General features: G+C 34.3%; 1 protein-coding gene across 7 annotated transcripts in view; it reads left to right on the top strand.

Moving 5' to 3' along the window:
• LRRC7 (leucine rich repeat containing 7) overlaps positions 1–16,274 on the top strand; it is a 561,274-nt gene that overhangs the window by 232,880 nt on the left and 312,120 nt on the right. For all 7 annotated transcript variants that reach the window (XM_078451792.2, XM_078451793.2, XM_078451796.2 and 4 more), the window contains one exon: positions 8,950–9,067. In XM_078451792.2, coding sequence (XP_078307918.1) covers positions 8,950–9,067 — 118 coding nt within the window. The remainder of the gene's footprint in view (positions 1–8,949; positions 9,068–16,274) is intronic.

The raw sequence follows: 16,274 nt of genomic DNA, 5'->3' as shown, positions 1-16,274 counted from the left end.
ACTATTAGTGCCTGATGCAGGGCTCTATCCCACAAACCTTGAGATCATGACCTGAGCCAAGATCAAGAGTTGGACACTCAACTGACTGATCCACACAGGTGCCCCCTTATATTGATGTTTTAAACCTTAATTAAAAATTTTGTCATTTTTATTTTTATATAGCCGATGCTTCTTTAGATTTAACCAACTGTGTATTTTAAATTTTTAAAAATGTTAATGCTATTACTTCTTGTAGCTCAGACCTCTCTGCTAGAGTCATTTGCCTTATTCCTAAAAGATACTCTTTGACAGTTGTTTTGGTGAAAGTGTCTTGGTAGTAAACTCAGTTTGTCTAAAAATGTTGTCATGTTGTCCTTTTCCTAAAAAGTAGCTGTAAATACTATATTACTTACTCTTAGTATTTTAGTAATAACATCTAATGAATCATTGCTTTAACTGGTAAATCTTCTTTCTCTTTCTCAATCTTTAGAAGGTAATCTTTCCTCTTTGGTAATTTTTAAGATCTACTGCCTTTGATACTCTGCAGATTCATATAAGTTTACATATAGTTATTTTTGATTTATCTTATTTAGAATTTGTTGAGCTTCCTCAACCTGAAGATGAGGGTCTCTCAACAATTCTGGAATTCCTTAAGAACCTCATCCTCTTTTTCTCTACTAAATTTTATGTACATTTCAAAAAGCTCTTCTTGCTGTATTCTTCATGCCATCTAACCAGTCTTTTCTATTTTCCATCTCCTTGTCTTTCATTCAGTTCATTTCTTCTTACCATCTAGTTCACAATTACTTTCTCCAGCCATGTTTATTCTTCTGTTCTGTGAGCTCTTTTTGATAATGTCTTGTTTTATCATCATGCTTTCTTTCAAATCATACTTTTATTTCTGTGTATAAATTGCATTTTGTGTTTTATAATTCTAGTATTTGCATTATTTAGAGGCAAGATTATTTTTCTGTAGTATCTCATTCAGTTGATTATTTAATTATATATTTAGTGATTTTTTTTTTTTTAATGATCCCATGTTTCTTGAAACTTTATCTGTGGGAATTCATTGAGGCCTGAATTTAAAATACATTCCTTCAGAGGAGACTTGTATTTACTTTTACCAGTAATTTGGGGGCAGTAGTAATCTAGACCACCTGTAACTCTGGATTGGGTTTTAAGGAGCTTTATAGATACTGTGAATTCCACACCCTAACTCACTGGAAGATAGGCTGTGGTTGGAAATCCCTAGAAGGCTAATTTTGTTTTTCTTTCTGTGTCTTTTTTATTTCTTCCTTTCCTTTTCTTTTTTCCCTACCTTTTTCCTTTCCTTTCCTCCCTCCTTCCATTCCTTTTTTTGTACCAGTTTTCCTTCTTTCCCTTCGTTTCCTTAGTTGTTTCTTTTTTTTTACCTTTCCAATTGTTTTTGTTTCCCTCCTGTCTCTTCCTTTCCTTCCCTTCCTTCCTTCCATCATTCCTGTCTCCCTCCATCCCTCCCCTCCCCCTCCCTCTCTCTCTTTCTCTCCCCTTCATTTCTTCTTTCTTTCTTTCTTTCTTTCTTTCTTTCTTTCTTTCTTTCTTATTCTTTTCTTTCTTTCTTCTCACTTCACTCAGAGCCAAACTGAAAAAAAGCATGCATTCCCCACCAACCCTCTTTGCAGGACTGTTTTTTCTAGTTCATTCACCCTTAGGAGATCCCAGCTCTAACTGGTGTGGTCTGTAAGCCAAGCTCCCACTCTGTTCAGATCCCAAGCAGTTTTCCATCCTTCTATTTACAAAACAAAAAACAAAACAAAACAAAACAAAACAAAACAAAACAAAACAAAACAAAAAACACCTCAGCCTTCAGGCACCAGAGACCAACAGATATCACTGGAGCAAAAGTTAAATGTAGACCTATTTAACTCTATGCATTATAATTTTCTTTGTTATTCTGGAATTTGAGGAATTCTTGTACTTTAGAGCCAGAATTTAGTTGTGTGTGTGTGTGTGTGTGTGTGTGTGTGTGTGTGTGTATGTGTGTAGCTCTGCTTCACTACAATGTTTTTCTTTGAATAGTTAGTCCACCATACTGTTAAAAACAGAAATTGACAGTATCACTTCATGTCTTTATTTTCAGTGCTAAACATAGACCATAGCATATGATAGGTATTCACTAAATGTATTTTAAATGCATGTAAATGTTGTAGATTCAGAGCATTCACTCAAAGATCCAAGTCTCCTCATGCTTTGAAACTAATTATCTGAAACTAGTTTCAGTTACACAGTCTTTGAGTGGGAATATCTTTAAATGCTACAGAAAGTCCCATTATTATCCCTCTTTTGCCTTCATCTGGCTAACTTGTGCTGTCTCTTGGGTGATCCATTTTTTCATTGCCTCGTCCAGGTGTACTCTCATGAGTCAACCCACCACTATCATCAACATAATTTGGTGCAGATATTCTCCTTTTGTGTTTTCATCACACCTGATATTTATCTTGGCAGACTTTTTATTCACATTGTATCTAATTTATTGTCTAAATATTAAATTGTAAGCAATCTGATCGCAGTTGCTGTGTCTTACTCACTTTGTGACCCTTTCACTTAGCATAGTATGTAGTTTGTAACAAGTATCAGTTAATGGTTTTCCATGAATAAATGAATATTATGCCTTTTAAAATATATATTTTTGGCTCCAAATATGTTTTATTTCAACACTCAGACCTTTATCTTTTGTATCAGCTCTCTTAAAAAAATATCTAACCATTGGGGCGCCTGGGTGGCTCAGTCAGTTGAGCATCCCACTTTGGCTCAGGTTATGTAATTACCGTCCATGAGTTTGAACCCCACGTTGGGCTCTGTGCTAATAGCTCAGAGCCTGGAGCCTGCTTTGGATTCTGTGTCTCCCTCTCTCTCTGCCCCTTCTCCAATGTCTGTCTGTCTGTCTCTCTCTCAAAAATAAATAAACATTAAAAAATGTTTTTAAAAATCTAACCATTGCTTTCCGGAGTCAGTAATTTAAATTGTGTACTCTTCTCAAACCAATTTCTGTCAGAGTTAAACTGCTTCATTTCGCCCAAGAACACTTCACTACAAAAATATTTTAAGACTCAAAACAGTTTTATTGTTTTTGAAACGTGAAATATCATTAACAAATGAAAACCAGGATAACCATTACCATTAACAGGCTTACTCTATTAACTATTAATTATGTTTTCTCTTTTATACTGTATGAAAGAATTACAGCTATTTCATAATCATTATTTCATTTTCACTCAAAGCTTGAATCTTGCAAGAATCACTAAAATGCCTTCTTAATTTCTTTGCCAACTTGTAGACATTTTGACTCATGTTCAAAGCTGACTGCTTTGTTCATGAAATTTAGATTCCACTGAGATTGTTTACCTATCTGAAATTTCCAGTTCAGTGAAGTACCACTCTCGGCTGGAATTTGCCACTTTCCTCATTTTTCCCTTGGCTTATCTAAGTGTACTTTCAAAGATATTTATTCAGCATACACTATGTACAAGACACTGTGCTAGCTGCTTTGGCATATACAAAGGTGAAACAAGTTGATATCAAGATGAATTAAACAAGACTCTTGCCTTCAAAGACCTCATCATATAGAAAAGTAAGAAATCAATTACTATATAGGTATGCCTCTGTATCTGCATATATAAATACTCAGAATGTCTAACAGTTATCAAGCTCTTACTATGTGCCTAATACTTTTACATTTTCATAAGTTATTCATTTCATTAAATCCAAGGCTATTAATCAATACAATAAGGTATGCCATCATTGTGCCACTAAGAAAGGTACACTCCTTAAAAATTGTAACTTGCTCATGATTGTACAATTCATTACAAATATCAAAGATGTTACTATGTAAAAAAATGCAGTACTTAAAATTGATGAAATATATTAACTCATTTAAATATCTCAACAACCCTTCAAGTTAGGTAATGTTATTTTCCCATTTTTACAAGTTAGGAAATTGATAGAGTTCAAAGATGTTAGGTAACTTGCCTAAGATCACACAGCTAATAACTAGATGCTGGGAATTAAACCCACATCAAGCTGATTCAAAATGCCATGCTTTTAACCTCTATACCAGAGGAGTCTTCAATTCTCCATGTAATAAGGTGTTTAGGAGTTTTTAGAACTATGCTCTGGACATAGATCATTTAAAAGTGAAGAAGAATATAGTGTCCTCTATTAATTATTTTTTTAATTTTATTTTTTCCAAGTTTTTATTTAAATTCCAGTTAGTTAACATACAGTGTAATATTAGTTTCAGGTTTAGAGCTTAACGATGATCACTTTTTTTTTTTTAATTTTTTTTTTAACGTTTATTTATTTTTGAGACAGAGAGAGACAGAGCATGAACGGGGAGGGTCAGAGAGAGGGAGACACAGAATCGGAAACAGGCTCCAGGCTCTGAGCTGTCAGCACAGAGCCCGATGCGGGGCTCGAACTCACGGACCGTGAGATCATGACCTGAGCTGAAGTCGGACGCTTAACCGACTGAGCCACCCAGGCGCCCCAACAATGATCGCTTTTATACAACACCCTATGCTCATCACAACTACCCTCCATAATAGCCACCACCTGTTTAAACCATCCCCCTGCACACCTCCCCTGTAATCATCAGTTTGTTCTCTACAGTTAAGAGTCTGTTTCTTGGTTTGCCTCTCTCTTTTTTCCCCCATGTTCATTTGTTTTGTTGCTTATATCCACGTATGAGTGAAATCATATGGTATTTGTCTCTCTCTGACTTGTTTCACTTAGTATAATAGTCTCTTTGCTCCATCCACATTGTTGCAAATGGCAAGATTTAATTTTTTTATGGTTGAATAATATTGTATGTATATACCACTTCTTCTTTATCCATTCATCAGTCGATGGACATTTGGGCTTTTTCCATAATTTGATTATTGTTGATAATGTTGCTATAAACACTGGTGTGCATGTATCCCTTCAAATTAGTATTTTTTGTATCCTTTTGGTAAATGCCTAGTAGTGCAATTGCTGGGTCATAGGGGTAGTTTCATTTTTAACTTTTTTGTTTTTAAATTTTAATATTTATTTATTTTTGAGAGAGAGACACAGTGTAAATGGGAGAGGGACAGAGAGTGAAACATAGTATCTGAAGCAAGCTCCAAGCTCTGTACTGTCAGCACAGAGCCCAACATGGGGTTTGAACTTAGGAACCACGAGATCATGACCTGAGCCAAAGTCAGACACTTAACCAACTGAGCCACCCAGGTGCCCCTGATTTTTAACTTTTTGAGGAACCTCCATACTGTTTTCCAGAGTGGCTGCACCAGTTTGCATTTTTTCACCATCAGTGTTAAAGGGTTCCCTTTTCTTCATATCCTCACCAACACCTGTTGTGTCCTATGTTGTTAATTTTAACCATTCTAACAGGTGTGAGGTGATATCTCATTGTTAGTTTTTATTTGTATTTCCCTGATGATGAATGATGAGCATCTTGTCATGTGTCTGTTAGTCATCTGGATGTCTTCTTTGGAAAAATTTCTATCTATGTCTTCTGCCCATTTTTTAACTAGATTATTTGGGGTTTTGGTATTGAGTTTTTTAAGTTCTTTACATATTTTAGATTCTAATCCTTTATCATATATGTAATTTGGAAATATCTTCTTCTATTCAGAAGGTTGCCTTTTAATTTTGTTGATTGTTTCATTCACTGTGCAGAAAAGCTTTTTATTTTGATGAAGTCCCAATATTTATGTTTTCTTTTATCTTCTTTGCCTCCGGAAACATATCTAGTAAGTAGTTGCTATGGCCAGTGTCAAAAAGGTTATTGCCTGTGTTTTCCTCTAGGATTTTAATGGTTTCCTATCTCACACTTAGGTCTTTAATCCATTTTGAATTTATTTTTGTGTATGATGTAAGGAAGTAGTCCAGTTTCATTCTTTTGCATGTTGCTGTCCAGTTTTACCAACATCATTTGTTAAAAACTGTCTTCTCTCCGTTATAGAAAATCCAACCCCCCCCCCCCCCCGCAAAATTGCCAGAACTGATACATGAATAAACTCACAGGATACAAATTCAGCATACAGAAATCTGTTGCATTTCTATACACCAATAATGAAGCAACAGAAGGAGAAATCAAGGAATCAATCCCATTAACAACTGCACCAAAAACCATAAGACTCTTAAGAATAGACCTAACCAAAGAGGTAAATGATCTATACTCTGAAAACTATAAAATGCTGAAGAAAGAAATTGAAGATGACACAAAGAAGTGGAAAAACATGCTGTGCTCACAGATTGGAAGAACAAATATCATTAAAATGTCAATATTATCCAAAGTAGTCTACACATTTAATGCAATTCCTATCAAAATACCACCAGCATTTTTCACATAGGTAGAGAAAAATAATCCTAAAATTTTTGTGGAACCACAAAAGACCCCAAATAGCCAAAAAAATCTTGAAAAAGAAAAGCAAAGCTGAAGGCATCACAATTCCAGACTTCAAGCTATATTACAAGGCTGTAGTGATCAAGACAGTATGTTACTGGCATAAAACCAGACATAGATTGATAGAGCAGAATAGAAAACTCAAATTAACCCGCAACTATATGGTCCATTAATCTTCAACAAAACAAGGACCTCTAATTAATTCTTGAGATAAATTGAGAATTTTGTGGTGATGATGAAACTTGAATTTTAAAAAAAAGCTGTTTGAAAATAATTTGTCCGAATTTTGAATAAAATGGTTATAGTAATCAGATTAAAGAGTTGTTAGTACATCTTACCAACATCAATCATGAGGCATTTGAATTTCCAAAATCTTTATATGTATAACTAACCACATTGCATGTGGGTGGACCTAATGGTCCTAACAGAATGATAGAGACTGTGCAAAAATTTAAATTAACATCTACCATGAGTATAGACATCTGTTTTTCTATTTTTTAAAGGGAAAATTAGTAATTAGTAAAAACAATCCATCAAAGTTTTCTTTTGTTTGTTTTTGTCTTTTTGGTTTTTTGGTTTTTTGTTTTTTTAGGTTTTATAAAAAGAGGTAGTGACACTTCTGTATGGCATTTTGAAATTCTAGCACTATGTTAAGTATTGGAAATAATCTTTATAAGGAGCCAAAAATGACCAACCAAAAGCAAGAAACTGTATGTTTTATCTTAAGGAAAAACCAGTGCAATCTAGTTTTTAAAAAACTAATGAATTAAGAAATAACAACCATGTATTACATTGTTTTGGCCTATAAATAACTAATTCCATGAAAGAATAAGCACTAGGTAAATGCTCTGTGGGCCAATTGCATAGTCATGGATACCAGACACTTTATCTGTGGAAATTCAGCAAAATAGAATTAGAAATGTCAAATAGAAAAAAAATCTCATTAAGATAATTCTTCCAGAAATGAATAAAAAATTCTGCCCCAACTGTTCATATCTTGAGTGGTCAAAATGAGATTGGCAGAGCTAAAAAACCTAACATTGTTTCCCAAAATATGGTACTGGAAACACCCGCATCAAAATAATCAGATCAGTAGAGTGTATTGTTTAAAAATGCAGATTTTGAGGGGCACCTGGGTAGCTCAGTCGGTTAAGCATCTGACTTCGGCCCAGGTCATGATCTCACAGTTCATGATTTTGAGCTCCACATGAGGCTCTGTGCTGACAGCTTGGAGCCTGGAGCCTGCTTCGGATTCTGTGTCTCCCTCTCTCTCTCTGCTTCTCCCCAGCTCATGCTCACAGTCTGTCTCTGTCAAAAATAAATAAACTTAAAAAAAAAATGCAGGGGCGCCTGGGTGGCTCAGTTGGTTATGTGTCCAACTTCAGCTCAGGTCATGATCTCCTGGTCTGTGAGTTCGAGCCCCGCGTTGGGCTCTGTGCTGACAGCTCAGAGCCTAGAGCCTGCTTCAGATTCTGTGTCTTCTGTTTCTGCCCCTCCCCTGCTCATGCTCTGTCTCTCTCTGTCTCAAAAATAAATAAAAACATTAAAAAAAATGTTTTTTAATGCAGATTTTGATCCCCATCCCAGACCCATCATGTCAGTACTTCTTCGGGTAAAGCCCAAGAATCCACATTTGAAACAAGCACCTCGATTTACCAGTGATTAAAACCATGCTGGATGTAAGAACCATTGCTTTAACACTTAACTCTTCTCCACGTAGTACTTTGGACTGATGGCAGATATGAACCAATCACTAGTGATTTTTTTAGCTAAATATCAGAAGTTAAATGTTTTGGGGCACGTGGGTGGCTCAGTTGGTTAAGCGTCCAACTTTGGCTCAGGTCGTGATCTTGCAGTTCGTGAGTTCAAGCTCCACTTTGGGCTCCATGTTGACAGCTCAGAGCCTGGAGCCTGCTTCAGATTCTGTGTCTCCCTCTGTCTCTGACCCTCCCCTGCTCACACTCTGTCTCTCAAAAAATGAATAAACATTAAAAAAAAATCTTTTAAATAAAAAAAAAAGAAGTTAAATGTTTTATTTGCTAGATGTTTATGAAGCACTGTGGAGGGACACAGAGAAATATGAGCCCGTGTATTCAATTGTATCACAGTACTTGCATGCCAAATAAACAACTGTCAAACATGGTTAAATGGAAGTAATACGTGGTTGCAGAGAAAGAGAATTGAGGTTACCCTGGTAGCTGTGGGAATAGAAAGGAAGGGACAACTTCAAAACATATTTGAAAGAAAAAAAATCAATAGGATCAGTGGCAAATTGAACATTAATAGTAAACAGTAGGGGAAGAAACAGAATCCCTTGTGTTTTGAATTTGGATAGCAGAGAATAGTGAGGCACTAACATGGAGATGGAAAATGAAGCATTCTGAAAAGAATTGAGAATATGAGTGTTGAAGAAGGTGAGACTCTTGCAGCTGGTCCTTTTATTACCCCATTTATAAAGATGGTGATTTGAATTTTGTTGCTGAGTTTATGTATGAATGGATTTAACCAAATTGAAATCTAATTAATCATTATTTTTTTTACAGCAATTGTTCAACTGTCAAGCTCTAAGAAAACTAAGCATTCCTGATAATGATCTTTCAAATCTGCCAACCACTATTGCTAGTTTAGTTAATCTTAAAGAACTCGACATCAGTAAAAATGGTAAGATTCTCATCTTATCTCTAAATAATTTGAATTTTTATATGAAGACATGCTTTGTTTTCTATTAGCAAATGATATAACACTTTTTATGTGATTTTGTTTTAACTCCAAGTTAATTTTGTTGAAACGTTAAATCTTAAACTATAAATCAAAGACAGAAAACCTCTCTCCCCTCCACTTATTAATATCTCTGGCTCACTCAGGCCTTATTTCCCCCTGTATTCAGATATGTGATGTAATCTTTTGCAGAACATTTTACTATCTTTACACCATTTATTTTCCTCATAATCAGAGTAAAATTTTTTCCTACATGTTCAATGAGGTGTACCTATTCACTGTACTTGGAATTAACTCCCAATTTCCCTTACTTTGCTCCATGTTTCCACATAACACTGACCATCTTCTCAGTATTATAGAATTCACTTACTTATTATGGTTACTGCCTATCTTTTCCTGCCTCAGATTGTAAATTCTGTTATTAGGCAGGAGGGATTTTTCTGTTTTGGTCACTGATATATCTATCTCAGATGTCTTGAGCAGTGGCTGGGAAATAATAAGTGCTTAGTAGTATTTGTTATATTCTGGCCAAACTCACATGTGTGGTGATGTTGTTAATGCTGATGCTAATGTTGATGTTCATGTTGATGACATTTTCCTTTAAATGTTTGTGGGATTTCCTGTGTTCTCATATATTCATAAATCTTCCCAATTAACTTGGCTCCTTATTTTACTAGAATAAAAGAAAGATTAGTCAAAAGGGTTATGTCCAGGCACTATGAGGATGTAAAACATTACCCTCAATCATTAAACAAGTTGGCTAAACTTGTGTGTGTGTATGTATGTGTGCATGTATGTGTGTGTGTGTGTGTGTGTGTGTGTGTGTGTACATGTGCGTGTTGCTTTTTTTTTTTTTTTCAGGAAGTATGTTTGGTGCCAAAGGAACAGGCGTAAACAAAACAAGTCCCTCCCTTCATGAAACTTACATTTTAATGGATGCATTAGACATTAGACAAGTAATTATGGATGATTAAATAAACAATTAGTGTGAAGATACGTTGGATGTGAAGGGCATGTATACTAGTAGAATAAATCCAGTTGGTGTGGTTAGGGAAAGTTACCCTAAGAAATGATACCTAAGCCCAGACAGGACAAATAGAAGTTGTTATTCAGTAGCTGTAAAATTTCATTTATGCTGGATGAGTAAATTATAGAGATCCACTTTACAACGTGGTGTGTATAGTTAACAATACAATGTTGTGCAATTCAAAAATTTTTCAGAAGGTAAATCTCATATTAAATGTTCTTACACACAAAAAATATGGAGACACAAGGAAACTCTGAGATGTTTTGGATAAATCTATTACCTTGTTTGTGGTGATGTTATCACTGGTATTTGCATATGTCCAAAGTCATTATGTTATATATATTCAATATGTGCAGTTCTTTGTGTATCAGTTATACATCAATAAAGTGTTTTTTTAAAAAAAGGAAACAAAAAATAAAGGAAAAACTAACAAGCATACTAAAAAAAAAAGAAGCAGCAGCAGCTAGGTAAGACTGGTTTGACATTCTAGGTACATAAGGATCTTAATGTGTCATTAAAGACCACCAGAAAAATCTCTTGATCACATGTAAACATAGCATACCTAAGAAACTCTGGAACATCCCATTTAAAATTAAGATCCTACTGTTATTATCCACTAGATACACACTCTATTTCCTTTCCCTGTTTCATTTTCTTTATACTATTTATGAGAAACTGACATACTACATATTTAAATTGTTTATATATTGTCTAGAGTCCCATTTACTAGAATTAAATTCAGTAATGTTCCAATTTTGTTGTTCTAGTCACTGGTATATCTTTATTGCCTAAAACAGTGTGTGGCATACTATAGAAGCTTGATAAATATTATTGATTGAATTCATGAATGAATGTTCCTTTTGGAACATGGAACACTTGTTGATAGTACCAGTGTGAATTGCTAGTGATTTCTTCAAGTCTATGAGTCTAAGAGTCATGGAGACATTTACAGTGTCACTAGGTAAATAGGACTAACACCTATAAATAAATATCATGAGGCTGTACAATGAGATGCTTAAGTATATGGCACAAGTTACAATGATAAATTCTTAGAAAATTAAGACTATTTTATTATTAGGGAATTATTCAATAAAGGCTATGGATTGAGGAAGTGAGAACATTTCATTTAAAGAAAACAGTATGCAAACGGGGACACACACATCTACACCAACCTGACTTACCACTTGGAGGGTTTTCAGGAAGACAATTCTAAAAGGACCACATGTTTAGAATAGCAACTAAATTTAGATCCATTGAAAGATGACATTACATCTACCTTTATTAAGAATAGATTTATAGGCCACATATTTGTGTGGATTGATATTTTGGTACATATATATTGCTTATATATTTACATATATTAACACACCAAGTTCTATTTTGAAATTACAATTTATGAAAAATATTATATGGACAAATATAATGCATCCCTTGATCTTCAGTCAGCTTTAGCTGAGTATTCTGAGTAAATAAATATCTATTTATTTTTTAAGAGGATTAGAAAAAAACTTTTCTAAATATAAACATGAAATTCCTAAGAAATATGTTATTTTTATAATTATCTCCTAGTGGCCCTCTTGCATCAAGACATTTTTGTTGCCAGGAAGTGAATTGAGAGTTGTATGTCCTCAATTCAGAAAGAACTCTGCGAGCATCCTTAGAAGTCCTTGTGAATATTATTAGGGAATTTTTGCTGTGCTTATGGTCTCTATGTTCTGGAAATATTTATGCAAAAATACATGCTAGACATGGCAAAATAATCTGCAAAGTTAGCAGCACAAAAGGTTTGAGGAACACGATGATATATCAGCCATTGCTAGAAGTTACACAAACAGTAAAAGATTTTGACACATCAATACTTTCACAAAATTGTACCTAAAAAAGCTATCCTGAAATCTGTGGCAGAGATCTAGATAGTTACTTAAGAGCCATAACTCATCCTTTGGGAATCTGTCAAGGGAAAAAAGACTAGATAGGAAAAAGCAAGGGCAGTGTCAGCATCACCGTTGACAAGGTTGGAATAGTCCTGGTGGAAGAGTCAAGGCATGAGAGACTATAATCTGCATTGGCATTTAGGTACAGACAGTAGAATGATTAATTTGAGGCAGGGACTCACTTAAGTACTAGTCAATCTAGGTAAAAATTTGCTTGAAATGTGCTTGAATTTGATATGTGGCCTTTTATGACAAAACTAATTCACTCGGAAGCTGAGGTTAAATCTGATTTTAATTGTCCATGTGGCCCCTAATCTTTACTTTTCACATCTATTTCTGCCACTTGAAATCCTGTTCACTGTTTAACTTCCATCATTTAAAATTACTCTTTTATATTAAAACATTAGATAAGTGAACTAATGTGTATAGAAAACATACCTACACTATTTGTGTGAATAGCTTTCATCTACCTCTCTAACCACAACTCCAAAGGACCCATATCCCCTTGCATTTCATCCTCAGGTAATGCCAGATTGTTGTTCCCAAATGCATCAGGCTGGCTACTCATGACACAAGGAAACAATACTATTTTGTCTGCCCAAAATATTCCTTCCTTCCCACTGCTGTAACTCCTCAACCAGAGTCCTCATCACCTTTAAGAGACATTTCAGATGTGATTTATTCTGAGATACATTCCTGATCTTTATACACAGAGGGAATTAATTGTTCATTCATCTGTGATAACTTTATGCTTTGTATGTATTTTTATTTTGAACTTATCTCACTGTTTAATTTCTGTATACCCTTATATATATGATTATATTATGCAACTCTTGAAATCAGGCACTATCTTATTCATTTCTGTATTTGGAGCTGCTAAAACAAAGGCCAGCAACTATGACAGGTGCTCAATAAATATTTGGCAAATAAATAAACATTATACAGAAGCATTTTTTAACAAATATATACTTGTATATTTATATTATATTCCATTAGGGACCTACATAGAATAGGGTCCCCACCTGTTGTCCTGGGGAACTGTTAAATGTAACTGAGTGCTGGAAAAGATGGAAATGGCACTGTAATACATAATGAATAACTACTAAAATCAGCACTAACCTGACATGTAATAATATATTTAATATCTTTGCTCTCTGGAATAATGACTACTTTGTGTCAAGCTTTCATCTCTTCCTTGAGCTTCAGATTGGTATAGCCAACTGCAGGCTGAACATAGCCATAATACGTTTCACAAACACCCCAAACATTGTATTTAAAACCAAATGTCATCTACCCTAACCTGCACTGTGAGAATTTCACTGTTACATTAGAGAATCTACATTGTAGCCTATGTCAACTGAAGTACATTAAATAGGAGAATAACCTAGCCATATCTGCAATTTAGAAAGAGTGCTAACGCTACTTTGTGAAGGATGAGTTTGGTAATGGTGGTGGGAATAGTGGGGATAGGGAGACCAATTAGAAGGCTACTTAAGTAGTCTAGCAAAGAGACAAAGGGACTAAATTAAGATTGTAACAATGGGAAAGGTGAGAAGGAAACAGACATGTTTCCTCCATGTGCATTGAGGAGATAATTTGGCAAGATTTGGTAACTGAATGCATATGGGAGTTGAAGGAAAGAATGGATTTTTACATTGAATGCCTACAAGTATTTCATTCCACGTATGTTTCTGAAATTTGTCCTTAAATGATCGATGTACATGTAATGATAGTAGCTAAAGTATCAATATTCCCACTGTTAATGTTCTTGCCAACATTTGGGATTATTAGATATTTTAAGTGTTGGCTAATCAGATGAATATATAAGGGCAGGTTGGTCATTTGTATTTCCAAAATCACCAGTGAAGTTGGCATTTTTAAGTTTCTTTTTATTGGCAACTGTAGATTCTTTCTTTACAAATTGTCTTTTTGGCACATTTTCATTTTGGCCCATTTTATTTCTTTTATTGTTTGTCTGTTAGGTTCCTGGTGATTCAAAAGATCTATTTACTGTGAACACTTTTTCCTTGTTAGTTAAATGGGCTACAAATATTATCTCCCAATTTGTGGTTTGTCTTTTCACTTTGCTTAGGATGCCATTTGTCATGGAGAAGTTGCCAATTTCAATGTAATAAAATTTGTCACTCTTTCCTTTATAGTCTGTATTTTTAAAGCTTATTTAAGAACTTCTTTCCTACTTTAATATCATAAATATATTTCTCTATATTTTCTTCCAAAAGTATTAGTTTTTCTTTTCACATTGAGGCCCTTAATCCATTTGCAACTTATTTTCCTATGCTGTATATAATCAAAACTTATTTTTTCCATATGAGTAAGATGATTAATTGGTCCAGCAACATTTATTACATCATCCCTTGTTTCCTCATTAATTTTTAATTCAACCTCTTTTACATATGAAAGATATTTTTTCCAAATTCATCCCTGCCCTGTCAGCCCACTTGCCTGTTCCTGTGCCAATATCACATTTTCATGATCACTATAATTAATATTAAGTTTCAATATCTGATAATCCAAGACCTCATTTTTTCCTTTTCAAGAGTATCTTGATATTCTTGGTATTCAACTCTTCCATATGAATTTTAGTTTTAACTTCTTGAAATTTGTAGACAATTTATTGGCATTTTTAAATCGGCTTGGATTAAAGATTAATTTGGGAGGAATTGATATGTTTGTGACAGTAACTATTGTAATCTATGAGCATACTATGTAACTTTAGCTTTATTTAAGTCTTATTTTGTGTCTTTCAATAAGGTTTTGTGATTTCCTTCAAGAGAGACTTTCACACATTTTGTCAAGAGTTATCTCTAAGCAGTTTAAGTTGCTAGTTTATATTGTATTCATTTTTAAAAAGTGATTTTTACAGCTTTAGTTCATGTTATATGGAAACATTATTAATTTTCATATTTTAATCTTACATTCAACAATGGTGCTGAATTGTAAGTTCTCATACATAACCACTAGATTCTTTTGAATTTCTTATGTATAAAATTATATTTTCTGCATGTGACAGGTTTTTCTTTCCTACCCTTTATATGTTTATATATTTTGAGTCATTTTTTAATAAGTTATAATTTCCAAGGAAATCACCTATCCCATCATTTAGATACTCAATTTTATTGTCAAACATCACCCATAGGCTTCTCTTATGTGTTTCATAAATCTCTACCGTATCAGTGGCCATTTGTTCCTTTGTATTTCTAATACTGTTTACTCATGACATCTTTTACTTTAAAAAAAAAAAAAATTAAACATACATTTATTTATTGAAAGACAGAGCATGAGACTGGGAGGGGCAGAGAGAGGGAGAGACACAGAATCCAAAGCAGGCTCCAGGCTCTGAGCTGTCAGCACAGAGCCTGAAACTCACAAACCTTGTGGCCTGAACTCACAAACCACAAGATCATGACCTGAGCCAAAGTCTGATGCTTAACTGACTGAGCCACCCAGGCATCCCATGTCTTTTACTTTTTTTTTTTTTTTTTTAATCATCCATCCTGCCAGAAGTTTTTCTACTTTACTAACTTTTCAAATAATACTCTTTGGCATGTTAGTTTCTCTATTGGTTGGCTTGTTTATTTTCCATCATTGATTTTTACTTTTCTATTTCCAACTGCAGCAATGTTTGTCATTCTCCTCCTTTCTTAGGATTTACTCAGTTATTTTCAGTATTCTAACATATTTGAGACTTTTTTAGTCATCACATTATTCTTATTGAACTATATTGCAGACTACATGGTCTAGATGATACTGATTTCTCATTATTGACTTTCACATTGTGGCCAAGTGTATTGTCAATTTTTTAAAAATTTGTTTTTGTTTGTAATAAAAATACATATTTGGGGCGCCTGGGTGGCTCAGTTGGTTGGGCTTGTGAGTTCGAGCCCTACATCGGGCTCTTTGCTGGCAGCTCAGATCCTAGAGCCTGCTTCGGATTCTGTGACTCCCTCTCTCTCTGCCCCTCCCCCTGCTTGCACTCTGTCTCTCTCTGTCTTAAAAAAATAAATAAACTTTAAAAAAATACATATTCTCTGGTTATTGAGTACACACTAAGGATCTACTAATAATATAATTACATAAGATGATTAGATATAGATATAGATATAGATATAGATATAGATATAGATGATATAGATATAGATAGATACATATATAAAGACACAGAGAGGGG

This window comes from Panthera onca, chromosome C1 (genome assembly GCF_046562875.1).
Source record: "Panthera onca isolate mPanOnc1 chromosome C1, mPanOnc1 haplotype 2, whole genome shotgun sequence".
In the NCBI taxonomy this organism is placed as follows: domain Eukaryota; kingdom Metazoa; phylum Chordata; class Mammalia; order Carnivora; family Felidae; genus Panthera; species Panthera onca.
The sequence above is the reverse complement of the archived record's forward strand: the minus strand, read 5'-3'. Positions and strand labels throughout refer to the sequence as shown.